This window comes from Maylandia zebra, linkage group LG8 (genome assembly GCF_041146795.1).
Source record: "Maylandia zebra isolate NMK-2024a linkage group LG8, Mzebra_GT3a, whole genome shotgun sequence".
Lineage (NCBI taxonomy): Eukaryota > Metazoa > Chordata > Actinopteri > Cichliformes > Cichlidae > Maylandia > Maylandia zebra.
The window spans coordinates 13,867,051-13,885,007 of record NC_135174.1 but is presented as its reverse complement, the minus strand read 5'-3'; the positions used below and the strand labels follow the sequence as shown (position 1 = coordinate 13,885,007).

At 40.9% G+C, this 17,957-nt stretch overlaps 1 protein-coding gene across 1 annotated transcript; it reads right to left on the bottom strand.

The window, feature by feature from the left end:
- Positions 1–1,933: 1,933 nt before the first annotated feature.
- Positions 1,934–10,623, bottom strand: lrrc4bb (leucine rich repeat containing 4Bb). Its single transcript, XM_004571364.2, has 3 exons — positions 10,033–10,623; positions 5,471–6,072; positions 1,934–5,352 (listed from the first exon to the last, which is right to left on the bottom strand). The coding sequence occupies exons 2-3, from the start codon at positions 5,711–5,713 to the stop codon at positions 3,376–3,378; spliced, it is 2,220 nt and encodes a 739-aa protein (XP_004571421.1). The 5' UTR covers positions 5,714–6,072; positions 10,033–10,623; the 3' UTR covers positions 1,934–3,375.
- Between the last annotated feature and the right edge of the window lie 7,334 nt (positions 10,624–17,957).

Here is a 17,957-nt window from a genome sequence, read left to right as displayed (position 1 = left end):
AAACTGAAATCACACAAATAGTAAACAGCGAAATAAAATACCTCTCAGTCACTGCATGACAGTCATTGAAGTGTAAATATTGCACATGTTGATTTTGCTATAACTCAAGAAATACACTCTTCTGTCACACTGTGTACCTGGATGAATTTCTGAAGGGGAAAAAATGACATTTAATGACAATCCATAAAGGCCCAAACTGATAATACCACATACTAAGATACAACCAACAACTGGAAATAAAACACAAAAGAAAAAGAAAAGAAAACACATGACATTTTTATATATAGTTTTTTTGTGTAAAGGAATCTAAAAGTTCTGTTGCTTTGCACATTTCTCTTTCAAATCTTTTAAAGCAGACTATCTTTTTAATATTGTTTTATCAAACAGAACAGCTTACCTTTAAAGAACCAAAAGGTCAGTCCACTTTCTTGTCTCGCAATTTGGTGTCTCAGATACCATAATCCATTTCATTAAGGAGTTTTGCCTCCAACAAACCAATAAATGTCACTTGGACAGAAGCATCCATTGTAAGCAATGGGTGATGCAGAGGATACAAACATGTCAGAACTCCATCTGTAGCCAAACTCAATGCTACAGTTAGGTACAGATGATCGGTATGTACAGTCTCAAGCTTGTCAACTTCATTAAAAGGGGTCATATAGTTCTGAACATTACGAGAATGAGCTTTCTCTGCAGTAGCATCGAACACAGAGTACAATGGCAGCCACAATACTAAGATGCAACAAAAGCCATCTGCGTTTCCTTCAAACGTTAATAATAACGATGATAACCTTGCATGTCGTGTTTTACGGATGCTCAGAGATTTGAAAGGAACATTTCCATGCTGATTAGGTGAGTCATCATCATCATAATAAAACATTGCTACAGTAATGTTCAGGTAAAAGATTTGTTCCACGGTTAACGTGGAGAAATGTACCCTCATTCCCGGCACACAAGGAGGTATCTAGTATGCTCTTTGAAATTTGACGACGGAGCACCAAATGTAGCACATCAAGGGGGCAGCCATATGTTACGTCTTTAGAATTAATTTAGATTCTTTTTGTGTCTCTGTGGGGATACAGTCAAATCCTGCCCTCTAAATCTGTTGGACAGGTTGCAGATTTACATTGACTATATATTTTTTTTTAATTATATTTATGACCAGAAATAATAACATAAGGTTGAGAAATAATAGAGAAATGGCTGCAGTTTAGACAATCCAAGTTACAAAAAAATCAATACATATGTTCAAGGCATACTTGAAAAATGCCTTAGCTTGCTAGCATTAGAAGATGTTCCATTCACAGATATAACAATGTGAGAGCCGATTCTGGATTTTGTCTAGCAGCATCACTCTTATTATCATCACTGTTACTATCAATACTTCATTTTATGCCTTCTTCCAGAACGCATGAGCTCATTGCTAATGGCAAAATCCTTCTTTTGAATAGAAAATACCTCATATACAATGTGTAGCTTTGAGGGACACACACACACACACATCCCAGCAAAATTAGACCTTCATTACAGTCAACACTGATTTTCCATTGTCTGGAATAACTGGTTACTTGTCCAGTTTGCGCTCAATTGCAACAAACATTACTTTTCCTTAATTGTCTGTTCACATTTCAAACTTTGTCAGCACAAGAGCAGAAGAATTACCATGGGCGAAGACTAATTTTTGACAAACCCGCCTTCATTAAAGGATTAGATCATGAAAACATTCATCTTCCAAAACCAGAAGTGTAGCCCATCCACAGGCAAGTCGCTAAAAGCCTGTCTGACCGCGTTAACAGGACAGACAGTACGTGTCATTACCAGGGTGACTAATGGCTAAACCACTAACCATACATTCAATCCAGGTTTTAGCACAGAGAACGGCACAATGTCTCACTCTTAACCTGCGTGGTTGCCATATTGACCCGATACAACCCAATATATGATTGATTTATTTCACACGTAATGATACATGGCTAGACAACTGTACACATTATATCAAACTAACAAAAATAAAGAAATACATAGTTGAAACGCAAGAAGCGTAAATGGCATTTAACATATGAAAGTTACACTTTAAAAATGTGGATCTTACAATTGTCATACAACCAGACATTATTATTATTAATATACTGTACATTTCCTTTCATTCCAATCTTCTTAAGATGGATGTTCACTCCCTTCTTGAAAGCTGCTGCAGATAGATGTCGACTCATCCTTATGACAGCATTTCATGGCATGATTATGGTAACCACGAGCAAGGAGATCATATCAAATTCCAGTCTAAAAGCAAATATCTGGCTACTGATCTGATTCAAATAACACATTGTCAACACTTTAATTTACCCTTACAGGTCATTGCATTGGATTACCTGTTCGTGTTTGTTTTTACCATTAATTGATGCTGGCATTTAAGTATCAGAATTGTCAATTCAAATACCAAGAAGCTGGCTTTTACAAAATACATAATACACTTTCAGAACACAAAAGTTTGTAATGATTATTACTGAAACAACAGACAAAAGTTTGTCAAACAGAGATCTGCATTTACTGTAATACAACCTAAATGGACTTTATGCCACAAAGCCAATTCAAAGATTCACAATGAGTGTTGCAATTGAGCCCTTATGTTTCTGAGAAGTAGCCAAACTTAAAACATATCATAACAAACCTCAACTATCGCCGCCCCTGATTATTCACAAAGAAACAAACTATACCAGCTTATACATCCACCCCAAAATATGTCTGCATCAGAGTCTGCAATGATACATATTTAGATGAAAATATATTTATATAATTTGTGGATTTTTCACAGTAGTTTGCACTGTACCCTTTTGTCCATCTATTTATGCCTACATAATTTTCACCTTGAGGGAGTCTTTTGAGTCACTAGAGAGAGAATGTGGCTCGTGGTTTTTTGAGGAAGAAAAATGTCTCTTGGATTTTATTCTGCAATATCTCTGATCTTCAGTGTGGCAAGTGCTGTGCGTGTCTTTCAACTCTGCTGGCCAACAACGGTTTGGGGACTGATTACTCTGAAAGGCTATTTTTTTTTTCCTATGAGGACACAGCTTGTAGAAACTGCAAAAAACATTTGCTTTGGCACAGATTTACATTGTAGCAATGTCCATTCCTTGATCTCCATGGCCATGATCGTTACTACAAACACAAGTGGGCCATTGTGGTAATCCTTGGCTCAGTACACTGTCACAGATAAGTCTATGTGTTTGTGTATTGCCGTTTCAGTCTATCCTCTTTCCTAGTGTAATGTCAGTGCACTCTAGTGTCTAATCATTCTGCGCATAAACCCAAGATCAATCCCCTCTCTGTCGTCAACTCTCTCTCACTCACTCTCACTCAATACTCTCACTTTTGCTGTTAGATTTGAGTCTCTTGTACATTTTCCTTCGAACTCCCCTTGAAAAGAAGAGGTTCCATTTGTGGATTCTGGCTTTGGCCCATGAAACCCTTTATCGATCCATGTAAGCCCATGGTAGGCATAGGCAGAGACATGGGGAGTGGTGGGGACATCGAACTGGGGATGGTGTTGGTGCCGTTGCCTGATGAGGTGAGCAAGTTGGATGTTGAGATCGGGACAGAGGTACAGGAGATAGGAATATCTTGACCTTGCTGGCTCTTGTTACTCAGGATCCCTCCTGGCCCCATCCCTTCAGTGCCAATACTAAGACCCATCACATTGTTGTTAAAATGATGTGTCTTGTAGTAATGGTTTAGCGTATCGGTACGACCAATGTTGGGAAGGTTGACTATTTCTGGATGATGTATCCGTAGGGTTCCTTCTCCACCTGTTCCAGAATTCATTGTCGAACCACCTGAGATGCCACTTCCTGCTCCGGCTCCGATCTCATCCTCTACATTCACAATTTCAATGGCTCTGGCTGGGCCGTGGTGCTTGTGTAGCTGGTGTTGCTTACGGAGTTTATAGAAGACCACCAACATTACTGCTGCCATGAAAGTAATGGCCACAAAGCAACCAATGATGATCTTAGTTGTTTTCATTACATCATCCAGGCCTGGAATGTTAGTTACATGTTCTGGGGGCTCAGTCACTGTATTTTCAGGAGCTCTATTGATTCGTGGAGACAGTGAGGAGAGAGAAGAGAGAGAAGGCGTTATAGTAACACCAGGTTGGTGGACAGTAGGATTAGGAAAATCTATGAAGGTCTCGTTAATATACTGTCTTGCAGACTCCTCCTCGTCTGTTCTTGGCTCTAGTGTTTCCACAGTGACGGTGGTGAAATAGCTGTAGGTGTTGCTGGGGTCCGAAGCAGATACATTGAGAACGGCGGATGCAGTGGTATTTCCAGCAGAGTTGGTTACCATGCAAGTGTACTGTCCTGTGTCTTGCATGGTCACATTTGTGAAGTTCAGTGTTCCGTCATGGAGCACTGAGATCCTAACTCGGTATGATCCGTGGGTCATCAGCGTGCCATTTGGAGTGAACCAGTTCACGGAGGTCATTGACGTTCCAGTACGACATTTCAGCTCAGCAGCCATGCCTTCAGTGACATTGAGGTCAGTGGGTGGCTCAACAATCACTGGGGCATAGCAGGTAAAGTGGCTCTGGTCTAGTTCTCCAATGTACTTGCCCTTTAGACCTGGGGGTGCGTGGCAGCGAGCACAACAAGTGGTGTTGCTGGGAACTGTTTCTTTCAGCCACCAGCTGAGCCAGAGAACGTCACAGTTACAAACCCAAGGGTTATGGTTTAGATGTACCCTCTCCAACTGGTGCAGAGGGGTGAAGAGGTCATGAGGCAGGGAATGCAGGGAATTGTGAGAGAGGTTCAGCTCCTCCAAGTTTTTGAGATCATCAAAGGCATTGCGTTCAATGACTGACACTCTGGAGTGCATTAGCCACAGCTTGCGAAGTGAAACTAGACCCTGGAAGGATCCAGGCCGGACTATCCCGAGCTGGTTCCCTGATAGCTCCAACTCCTCTAGTCGCACTAATGGGGTGAGGTTAGGTATGTCCTTCAAGCCACACATGCCAAGATTCAAGAAGCGCAAGTTTATCAGACCTTCAAAGGCAGCCTCTGAGATGAAATCCAGCTTCCTGAGTTCCCCTAGGTCAAGACGCCGTAAAGAGGGAACACGATGAAAGGCAAACGCCGGCAGCGTCTCGATTGGGTTGTTTCTTAGCCATAGTTCCCTTAGCTTGCTTAGATACTCAAAAGCTTGGGATGGCACCACTGTAAGACGGTTGTCAAAAAGCTCCAGTGTATTGAGGTTAGGAAGACCATTAAAAGCTCCCACCTCAATCTGTCGGATGTGGTTCTTTGAGAGCTGGAGGATTTCCAAATGTCGCAGATGCTTAAATGTATCAGACTTGATCACCTAGTGTGGAAACAAATAAAAGGGAGGCATATTGTAGCAAAATTAAACATAATGCTCTCAAGGTATCTATCTTTAAAGTCTTAATGTGTTTTCCATTTGTGGATGAAACCAAAATTACCTGAATTGAGTTCTCTTGTAGATTGAGGTATCTTGTGTTCTCTGAAATACTGTCAGGGATTTGATCTAAACTCCTCCTTGTACAGATGACACGGCTTGCCTGATTGGAGCAGATACAGGGGGAGGGGCACGGGGGTGCTGCCTCTGTCAGCTGAGGTCCATGGTTGTGAAACCACAACAAAAGTTGGACCAACCAGAGGAGGGGGAAAGGGGTACCTGGACTGGTCACCATGACAACACGCATGGCAACTGAGTCATGACCTACCCCTATTGCTAAGAAGTTGATAGGTCACCTCCAATCAAGCGACTTCAGGTGCTTATCTTGATGTTCATATTTAACGCTCTGATTCTCTTTTGCTCCTTCAAGCAGCCACTTAAAAACTGAGGAAAAAAGTGCAATGCTATATTAAAGACTTTATCAATAATAGATTCTTACTTTGCTTTTGCTCATAGTTCCTTGGTAATCAAATACTTGGGCTTTCTCAATTTTTCATTTTAGAGAACTCTGCATTTTCTTCCCATGACAATTATTAGAAGAGAAATCAAATTTAGGGGAGGATTTGCTTGTGAAAGTGTTGTCACGATGGAGACTGTTGGTTCTCCCTGTAAGGGAAGAGACAAAAGAAGAGAGAGGAAGGAGGTCAAGTGAGTGCACAGTGCAGAAAGATTTACTTTACAAGCCTAGCACACACATGCGACTATTTGCAGAACTGAACTGAAAATCTCTAAATATCACCAATATCTCCTCTGGAATAATGGTACAATTTTCTATTCTAAAGACATGTCTATCAACCACTGAGTCAGCTGCCATTTAGGTTTAAACCTAACATCAGGGTCATGGTCTGAAATGGACACAAAATTCTAAAACTGCAAGTTGGGTCACAAGTGCTGCAGCATCCACTTTATGATACTGGCATTCTTCAAGACAAATACGCACTGACAGAGGTAGACTCTCACATTCCCAAAGAATGCAAAGTGGTTGTATGCAGTTACAAGTCCATGTGGCCATAAGGTTAATGCAGAAATTCATGCAATCCATCATGAATCAGCAGCACAGCATTACAAATGAGGTAACAAATGATGCCTGCATGCAGTAGTTTAGAAATTAAGACATGAAGGAATGATTATTGACTCTTGACATTTTACTGCAATGCACATGCGGTGCCCAATATGCCACGCTAAATCGGACAAGATTCCCCCAACAACTAAAACTGATGAACCAGACATGAATATGACAACTGGATTATACAGAAAGAGGAAAAAATGGTGCAAAATAAGCCTTTCTGTTTGTTTTGGAGGGGGGGGGGGGGGGGGGGGGGGGGTTGAATTCCTGAATGTGCATTGTGTTTTTCAAAAGCCTTGTTTTTGGTTAATCGAGTGTCACACACACACATCTTGCAACAGAAATGGCTGCGAGCATCAGCAGACTCACTAAATTTAGAAATGCTTGGGCTGTTCCCCTTATAATGATTAGAAAGAGAAAGTGCTCATTGTTTTCTCAAGCACATAATTCTCGTCACTATGACTCTGGCAGTCACAAGTCTGTCATGTCTGAGAACAAATGATAAAAGATCCTTGTTTCCTGACACTAATATAAACACAATGTCACCTCTATCGATATGGCATTTAAAATAACTCTTGGATGCATTTTAAAAAATAAAAGAATCTCTTATTAATGTAATAAACTGTTTATTCTTTCTTTTTTTATGAAACAGCTCCATGGCAGTCCTTAGCATCTCCTCTCCTATGCAGCGACGATGCATGCGCCTAGAAACACTGTTGCTGTGGCAACCTGCTCACTCACCATCTTGTGTTTTTACTGTCCAGTGCCCTATTCCACATTACTGTGTTTAGCTGAGCTTGATCAACATTTTGTGTCCAAAATGGATAAACAGCGCCTTTGCTGTCTAAATCAAAATGCATTTAACTCAAAGCTTATAGTGTATGCTTGCAGTATTTGCTATTATAACACACTCGGTAAGAAAAGCCAAAGCTGAATTTTGGAATTCTGTTCATAGGAGATAGAACAGGGTTGAACTTTGGCCTTCAGCATAACAACAGCAGGAACAAATCTGCAACGAATCTTAATGGTCAAGGTCTGAGGATCAGGTCAACATTGGTTTTCATCTAAAACATACTTCGAAGAAGTTAAAGCAGCTATTAAGAAAGCTCGTAAGGGAATGTACGCTAAAAATAGACTTTTTTCAGATGCTTTGCACATCCCACTGACTCTCTCGCCCTGTCTCATTCTCTCTCTTCGACACATGCCCACATCCAGATCTACGACCATCGTAACTGTAACTGACACAACTAAATGACAGCACATACGTACATCCCAGATAAGCTAATGAATGTAGACGTGTGAATACAAATAAACCTAAATATTACAGTAAGCAGCTCCTTTGCACCAGTCCTCATTATGGTGCTCTTTACACTGTTGTCCTTCCTTGAAGAGTCTCCCACTCATCCCCATCTCACAGCTAATTATGCATTTCAATAATCTGACTGGCTCTCTTAGACATCAGAATTGTATCTGATTCAGAGTAGAGGTCTGATAGTTGCAATGATTCATGAAAGCATCAAAGCAAAACATCATTAATATTCAGCCGGCCAAAGAAGTACCAGTGTTTCATACGCTGCTACTTCATTAAAAACACACAGCGATGGTGGTGCTATGCCTTTCTTTCCTCCCTTTTTTTTCCTTTTAAATTGAGCGGTGTACAAAGTATCATATAAACACAGCTGGATGGAAAGTATTTCCAAATTCCTCCAGCCACTTTCATGACACTTGAAGTCTAGAAAGAAATGTAAGCTAATGGTGAAGTTTTGGCCCCACACACAGCCTTTTGTTAAAACAAACTTGCTTCCTTCATTGCATCACTGAGGGAAAGATGCATTCCCCTTGAATTAAAAACCAGCTGGCCCTTGTAATCAATAAGTTGTTTAATGCAGCATTTTTTCCCTTAAGTACAGTTAAGCACTTGAGCTGCATTTGTTCGTTGCATTACATGGGAAATGTCACTAAATGAGGTGGTGCAACCAGTCAGCGGAGAGCACCACATTGTATTGTAAAGAGCTGTATTGTGGGAGAGACCTTGAACCTGCAAACATGCCTGTTGACTTCACCTGCCATCTTTAAGTTCTTGACAAAAGGAGAGCTCGAGAGCTACAAAATACACTGCGATGGTCTTTATTTCTAGAATCTTGGCCCATCTGATCCTGTCGCAGTTGGCCTTCTTTCTGATCTTTGTGCAAAATGTGTTTTCAAGGGCTTCTTGACATAGCTGAAACACTGGCCACATTAAATTCTTCAAGCCAATTTCACTTAAATGAATCTCTCTCTCTCTCTCTCTTTGTTTTTTTTTTGTTTGTTTTTTTTTTTTTATTTTAGCCCTTTGTGTTCGTGTCAAAAGCAGATTGCAACGATGTAGATATTGATTATTCGATCAGGCCTGAGAGATCGCTCACTCGTTAAAAGACAAATTAGCTAAAAGCTGCTGACCAACTGCTACAAACCAATCACATCATCGCGAGTGCCTGATTGTATCAATGTCTTCCACTCCACAACTGTCATTAAGGTTTATGAAGAGGCCAAAAAACAGAAAAATGGAGAAAAAAAATTGTGGTGCTGTTGTTTTCAATATAAACTGAGGCTGTGGGTTGCTTTTTTGAATACAAGCCCCAATTAGACCTCATGTATTTACAGATGCTCAAGATGAACACAAAGCGACACAGGTGCAGCAGGGCCAAGATCATCTACTGTAACTATGACAACACCAGATTGATTCAGGACGTGGGAATTGGGGTAGGATGGATGGGACGTATTTCACCAGTATGGATACATCAACCACTGTTAGAGAGAGGGAGAGAGAGGGGAAAAAAAGACAAGCTCGTAGCAAACGTCTTCAGACTTTTAACAATTGCAAGTTGTTGTATTTTTTTTCTTCTTCCCCCTATTTTTCTTATTTTTTTCCATCACATCTCAAAAACCCATAACTTGCCCATGTTTTTCTACCCTGCAGTCGCAACCTCTGATCTGCAATCTCTCCTCATCATATAGCCTGTAGCATAATATCTCCTACAATTGAACAGAATGGCCTTATTCATCTATGCAGCTGCGCTCACTACGGCGCACCTTCTCGGGAACGCAATTGAAATTCTGAATAGGCCTAATTCTGCACATGCTGCATTACAAAATGGCTTGCATCCATCCTCTCTTCGGCGGCAATAACAACACGACTGCACGCAAAATAACCTTTAGGTTCATTGCTGACTGGGAAATATCACCTGTGTAGATGTGCAATACATAGGTTTGCGCGTAGAAGCGATTCCTTTTAATGCAACTAGCACAGATTTATTCCACTGGCATCGACGTGGACTGTGTGCTCATGTTAATTATTTGCTTAAATTGTTATGCATCTCAGCTTTTTGCCACACTCAATTTCTTGTCCCCTCCTTTGGCATCTCATGACTGTTTTCAGCATCACTCTCGATTAGGTAACAAATGTAATAATTACACCAGCCATTTCCCTCCCTTCTACCTGTACAGCCAAAATAGCCTACCTTAATGTTTCGGCGTCTGCGGCGTGAGGTCGATGTTTTCTCTCCCCCTCTCCGATCGTCAGTTTCCCAACCTCGCTATCAGTCTCTCCTCTTTTTTTTTCCTGCTCTTCCCTAAATTGATTCGCTTGTTTCCACGGCTGTGAGCTGGCTCTTGTTCTTGTAGGCTAGATCCGCAGCGCCAACGCAACGCGGGGGGCTACAGTGATGGCAGGTTAAAGATGAACACAATCCACACACACGCGTGCGCGCGGAAAAAAACAGAGATCGGCTTCGGGATCGCCGAGGAAAAAAATGGTGTTATAATTATGGCACGGAGGAACGAGGTCGGGGACGAGTGCATCGATGCGCCTTATCATCCTTGGAGAGGAACGCAGGTAGCAAACGCGACGGCGCCCGCTGGGCAGAGCAGTTTGCGTCCAGCATAAGCGGCTCTTTACGCACATTCCGTATGTTTCAGTCTGAATCCGACTAAGACAGCATTAGGAGAAGAGACGAAGGAGCACCGACCCGTGGATGTGGCTGCGTTTCTTTGGGTGTATTAAAGTGAACGTTCAGAGCCGGATTCCAAAATGAGAGATATTTCACGTGTTTGCTTTCCGCGTGTTTTGTGTCTCACATCCCCCGGTGAAACTTAAGCTCTGGGCTTGTTATGAGTAGCAGTGTAGTCACATATTTATTAATATGACTCAGCAGCACTGTATGATCGGGAGGGTAACCTGAGTCAGTTCGTTTCTCCCTATCAAGTGAGATTTTGAGCATTTATTATTATTATTATTTTATTATTATTTTATGGGCACTTTCTTTTAAAAGCCACCAAATATTAACAGAAATAAACCTTTCTGATTCACTCAAAGAGTTTTGTAGACTCTGTAATGTTCCCGTAGCTAGCAAGAGCATTTGTTTTTGTAAGATTATATCTAGCAAATCAATGAGGCCTGCTTTCTGCAGACTGTGCATATGAGTGTTTACTCCAAGCCTTCCCACCCTCTTGAAAGGCTTCTGTATTGGACTTGTTAGATTTAAGCTGTAAATAAGGAAGCCACCAGCACTATTACTTCCTGTCAGCACCCAAACATGTAGAACACATACACTGCAGGCCTGTGAAGATCCTGACCGTGAATTAAACCATACATCTGAGCCTTGCAAATGTAGACGTGAAATATTTTGTTAAGGTTTTCAATTCATGTAATGTAATTAGTGAATTGAGAACAGTATGACCAAGTAAGTGGCCAGTTAAAGAGATGTTAGCTCACAAGTGATTTCCCTCCATTGAGCATTGTCATGTATGTGTCCACGTGTCTGAAGTACAGAAGAAGAGAAGCCCCCTTTGCAGCTTTACAACTACCAAAGACTACTTTGTGGGTAAAAATAAATCTCAGTGCATCTTTGCTCTGTCTCAGCTCACACTAAAGGTCAAAGGACAGAAAAGGCCAGTGATGCTTCAGAAAGACCCCCGAGATATATGCACTCCTCTCTCTTTCCCTCCATCTCTCTCTCGCGCCTTCCTTCCCTCCCTCACCCTTTCAGTTGCTCCTACCCTCCCTCTCGGTGAATGCCGTAGTGAGCATTGTTCACAACCACTAGCTTTTACTGAAAGCTGCACAGCAATGAGGTCTCTGTGCCTTTTGCCTCTCTCTTCCTCTACCCTCCCCCTCCTCTGGCTCTCTCTCTCCCACCCCTCTACCTCTCTCCCCTTCCCTCTCTTTCTCACTCTATCTCTCTCCCTCTATTAAATTTCCAGTCACACAGTGGTGCAGAGGATATTCCTCCTTTCCCTCTTTCTTCCTCTTCCCTCATTCCCTCTCATTCATGTTAAAATCTTAGCCCATATTCCGTCTCTCATCCAGCCCTGGACGCCTTTCACTGCTTTTCCACCACTCTCGGCTCCTCTCTCCGTACATCTTTTTCGCCTTCCATCCCCCGCACCATTTAAAATGATTCCATGCCGCCCCTGCCAAACCCACCCTGTGCCTTTGCTCTCCTTCTTCCCCCCACTTTCTACTCTATGTCCTCACTGTGTCATTGCACATTGTATCTGATATTCCCTTTATGCATGTATAGTACGCTTGTGTGTGCGCAGGCACCCTTGAGCGTGTGTGTAGGAGCGGTGGACTGGAGAGAGGGAGAAGGACATGCATTTGTGCACAGTAAATGAACAAACGCTCATTGCTGTATTGCTTGTGTCATCAGTGCAGGAAGGCTCTCGGACGCGAAATACAGCAGAGAGAGCTAATCCCGCCATCCAGAAGACGGGCACATGGCATTTCTAATACAACCCAAACCCCATAAACTCTTAATGCTGTGTTAGGAGCCACAGGGGAGGAGAAAGGGAGGGTGAAGAGGATTTGGCAGCAACATGCTACTGCCAAGACATATGTGGCATGCTGATAGCACTAGAGAGGTGCAGCTCACACTGTGTGGAAGCTTTGGAGGGGTGCTGATACACATCAGTCACTTGTATCATTTTAGGAGCGACAGGCCTCGCCGGTCTGGAAGTGGGTGACTGAGTAATTGCACGTAGTTCAAAGCGAAGAATAAAAATGTTGCTAATTGTTGGAGCAGCACCTCTGACGTTTGGTTCAGTCGGAGCACACAGGTGATCTGTTTAGTGGTCCCAACGGCATTCAAGTGAAATTTTAAACCAACTTATATTTCTGTTATTTTTAGAGATTTTATTGAAAGAAAGAAAAAAAAGTTGAGTTGGCGCTCATTGCCATCTGGTGCCAGAGAATAAGAGCGATACGAGAGAGTTTCTACTTATTCGTGGCGATATCCCTGTGTGTGCGTGTGTGTGTGTGTGTGTGTGTGCGCGCGTGCTGGAGAGGGAGAGGGAAAGAAAAAAACACAGAGAAAAATCCTGGTGTCACAGTATCTTAGCAACTGCCTCCATCTCCTTGGAGACAAGAAGTGACATCACTTCCTGTCTGTGAGAACTCAGTTTTGGTTTGTACACAGTGTGTTTGTGCATATGATTTGGAGGACTTGGATGTGCGCTGGCGTGCTGCCACGTTCGTATGCAGATGTGGGCCCGCAGTGTGCGCGCTAATCCAAGGAGGAAGTAATCCACAGCTTCACCGAGGGCGAGAAGATTAACTGAAAGAGGAAAGTTAAACTTGTGTGTTTGTTTTTCAGTCACTGTTTTGTGAATTTGGGTGTAAGATGCTAACATCAAGGTGGATACTGACACAACGTTTAGGTCCAAATATTTGTTCAAGTCATCCGGTTTCAACTAATTTTCATCCATGAATATAATTTGTAACCTATTTAAGATAATTATTATGTTTATTTTATTTTTTCCTTAAACATTGTCACTTTGTAAAACACTTGCATTTTCTTAATTTCTTTCCTCTTTTTTATCTTTACTGCTAAAATACCAAGTTTAAGAGTTTTCTTCTGTTTATATTGGCCTCCTAAACACCAGCTGAGCTCCACTCAGAGAAAACATTATCTTCAACTGCCATCTTGTGAGCAACAGAGTGTAGTGCAATTACCATTCGTTATGAGTGATTTCCTTTAAGGAGTTTACCAGCAACATTTTGTACTAAATTTCATTCATTTGCATAGCTAAAAAATATCTTTATTCCATGCATGGCCTTCAGCCTGACCATCGGCACATACAGTAGAAGGTTTAACGTCCCTCCCCCTTTTTGTTTGGGAAAAAATTAAAAATGCAAAAAATGTCAAAATATGGAAGAAGAAGAAAGTGTCATAATAGGATGCCATGAAGTCTGCTTGGAGAATCCAGTCATACCTGTCTTGCCAAATGCATGCACATTATCAGATGTTGCATGTGTGGCCGATTTCTACCTATAGGTGGAGCTAAAGTGGTTGAGATACACAAAGTTTGAAAAAACAGTACTATTCCTGATCAGTGTGCTAACTCTCACAACCTTTAAGCATACAGCTATAAATTCTTTCAAATTTAGAAAGAAAAAATAAAGTCATCTTCCTTTGTTTGTTTTCAGTTTGAGTCGCTGCCATTTCATGTAACATAACATGTCACACATTGAGAGATGTGCCTATGCACTTGGAGGTTTGATATAGACCATATATTGCAGGAAACATGGTACAGAGAATCCTGAGGCAAGTCTCAAGAGCTGTGTCAAGAAAATTTGGCAGAGTGACTGTAAAATGTTAAAAATGCAAAATGACTGAATGAAATTGCCAAGAAAGATCATGACATAAACCACAGACCCTGCCAAAAATCTGGGTCAATACATGAGAGAATACCGAGCTTTAACCTTCCGCGAACAGATTATTACTATGCAAGGCCTCCGTGAATCAACAAAGTCAGCAACACACAAAGACCATCAAACAGATCAGCATATGATTTACAAGATGTCCCAGGGGATATCAGTGTCCTGCGTGTGCCAAACCTCGGCAAATGTTGCACACTTCAGCAAGTCATTCTTATTCCGCTACACATCTTTATCATTAAAGCTTCCTCAGTCAAAGGGAAGAGTGGAGGAGAAGTCAAAGGCTGCAAAGTCACTGCTGCAGAAACCCAAGCCAGAAAAGCAGACATCTACACATGCAATGCAACCTGGACATTTCCAGACATTACACAGCAGGCATGACAATGTATATGTCTGTCTTTTCCTGTCAGCTCCCTGGACTTTGATGTGATGTAGAAACTGGTGATAGTCTGGTGCATTCACAGCCAGGGTGATTGTGATTGAAGGAAACAGGTGATTAAATATTCTATAGTACTATAGAAATAGGCAGCACGGTGGTTAGCACTGTTGCCGCACAGCAAGAAGGTCCTGAGTTCAATTCCACCATCAGGCCGGGGTCTTTCTGTGTGGAGTTTGCATGTTCTCCCCGTGTTTGCGTGGGTTCCCTCTGGGTACTCTGGCTTCCTCCCACCGTCCAAAGACATGCAGCTTGTGGGGATAGGTTAATTGGATAATCCAAATTGCCACTAGGTGTGAATGTGAGTGTGAATGGTTATCTGTCCTTGTGTGTTAGCCCTGTGACAGACTGGCGACCTGTCCAGGGCGTACCCTGCCTCTCGCCCTATGACAGCTGGGATAGGCTCCAGCACCCCCCGCAACCCTGAAAAGGATAAGCTGAAGCGAATGGATGGACTATAGAAATGCAAACACTGGAAAATTTGCTTTTGTAATTTTGTAGATAAATAAAAAATTAAAAGCAATTTTCATAAATTTATAACCAACAGGTGTAACATTACAAAGCTCATGTCAAGTCCCACCTTAAATCCTATAAAGTGAAGTTATTAAGAATACAGTTCAAATCAATCATTGTATTAAATATTAATGGTTCTAAGAGGGTAAAGTCTTATTCTCTTCTGTTTGCTCCTTATCTTTACCTCACCACTAGGTTGGACAGTATTTACATGAATTTAGCTTGTTTCATCAGCTAATATATGAATACAATGATTTCGACCAAAGGTTCATCAAGCACTTTAACATAATGTTTTTGGACATGCTAGCATGTTGACATTAGCCTTGTGTACTGTGAATGAGGAAGTCTAATAGATGACAACAGAATCAGTTTAAGCCTGGATCATAAAATTCCTTTATTAAGCCATGGTAGGGCTACATGTGATGCAACCTTTCTGTACATTTGAATGAGCAGAATGTGTCACGAGTCAAGCTACAATGTTTTGTTCAGTAACAGAGCAACAAATAAGCTAATTGATCAGCCACAATGGAAAGGAAAAAGTATAAATAATGAGCAATTAAATTCATGCAGACTCATTAATAATATAGTACAATCGGACCGAAGCTGAGTAAGCAATTTACAAACGTCAGTCCTAGAGGAAGTGTCTAAGCAATTATTTAAATTTATGCAGATTATTTTTGGTTTTTTTCACTTTTTGTCTTTTCTTTTTTTCCTGATTTTGTGGTCTTTTCTTGAGGATCTTTCTTTGATTTGTTTCTTTGCCAGAATTTTCCTGGGAGGTTCAGCTGCAAAAAATAAATAAATAATGAATGCATCGCAGTTAGTACAGGGTAAATTAAACAACAACTAATACTGCTGAAATTACTGCAGGCAGTGAGAGTGTTCCCATTGGACATGTGTAATTTGGAATATCAGAACTTTGATCCAACTGCACTGTTCAAATATTCCAAATGGGAAGATCTTATATGCAAGCTTAGATTATTTGGCTCATATTACAGAAAACATCTGGTGGAAACTGCTGTTTCCACCTCTGCCTGTGGGCGTGAACATACAACAACATACTGACCACCTGGCACACAGAGCCAGTGTGAAGATACCAGTATAGTCTGGTCTGTATTATTGTTGACCAATACATGTAAAAATGATGCAAATCCAGATGAATCCATGTTTATTTGTATCTGCGTATCCAGCACTTTTTGCTTAAAAAACAACGTAACTTGTGTAATTACCTCTTTGCAGACCATCTTCTTTGCCTCTTTGTTGCAAGGACATGACAGAAGTCCTTTCTTCTCATAAAACAAACAGTTAACAACGAGTTTGTCGTCCATCTTTCTGTTATGTGGCACAGTGTAGTTTGGGTCATAGGTGTGATGCAAGGCCACCACGATCACCTTTTTATCTCCTTTGAGACAGACAAACAGAAAACACGAGTGATAACGTGCAGAAAAAATACCAAAACAAACAAAACACTTATCATAGATTGTGGTGTGTTTACCTGAAATGTTTGATAAAGCTGAATTTATGTCCGTCTCAAAACGACTGACAATGGGAACGAAGACAATAACAGCCTCACTATCATCAGCTTTCTCCACTTTTATTGCTCCTCGTTTGAAGAGTTTTTTGAGAAATTTCTCATGAGAGTCCATCGTCTGTCCATCAACATGTGAATAAATTTTTACTTTTTCTGTTGGAAGAAAAAAATGAATAGCATCAGATTTCAGATTATTCAAGGCCCTGTTGTTCTACTCTAGGATCCCAGAGATCAGGGAGTCTCAAAAGTACACACAACTCTTATACTTAGCAATTTAATCTTTTGTATGACTTTTCACTTTCCAAGATGAAATAATGTAAAAGCAAGGAAAAAATTAAATAAGTGGCAGAATTTACTGTAACATAGGCAAAGATAACTGGAAATACAATACATAAATATAATTGTAACAAGCTTGAAAGTCAATATTTGGTATGACCGCCGTTATTCTGCAACAAAGTCTGAACTCTCTTAGTCAGCTTTCTCTTCATTTGTACAGTTAAATAGTTCTCCAGACTTCTTGAAAGACATTCAAAGCTCTTCTTTGGATGATTCTGTCTTTTTTCTGTTCTCTGCCAAGATGATCCCACACTGCTTCAATAATGTTGAGGTCCAGGCTCTCGGGAGGCCAATCCATGACAGATGCTGTTCTAGTGTGTATTTTTCTTTGGAGTATTGTAGTAGTGTATTTTCTAATGTGCTTTTACTACATTGGCAGTGTTTGGGATCATTGTCGTACTGAAAAATGAAGCTGTTTTAAAACAGTGCTTTCCAGATGGAGAATCAAAGTCTGATGCCACTTTTCTACAATTCTAATTGCATCAATTTTGACAAAACCCCCAACACCAGGGGCTGAAACGCAGCCCTAAATCATGACAGAGCCTCCAACATGCTTTACAGATAAATAGATACAACTCACCGTTTCACCTCCTTTTCAATTTTAAATCATGCTTTTTATTTGTTTTTGTTTTTTAATGTCTCTGTAAAGCACTTTGAATCACCTTGTTGTTGAATTGTGCTATATAAATAAACTTGCCTTGCCTCCTGACCTCCTCCATGATTTGATAATGATTTGAACCAAAAATTTCAAATTTGGTGTTACGTTCCTTTAAAAGGGGTCCAGGTGATAAGGGAAAGTAACAAAATTTGATTTTGAATTTGAAAAGTGTCCGGGTCAGAAAAAGGAGACAGAGGCAAAATTGTTAAATTAAAGAGTTTTATTAAAGTTTCTATTTATAACTCAACTAAAAGA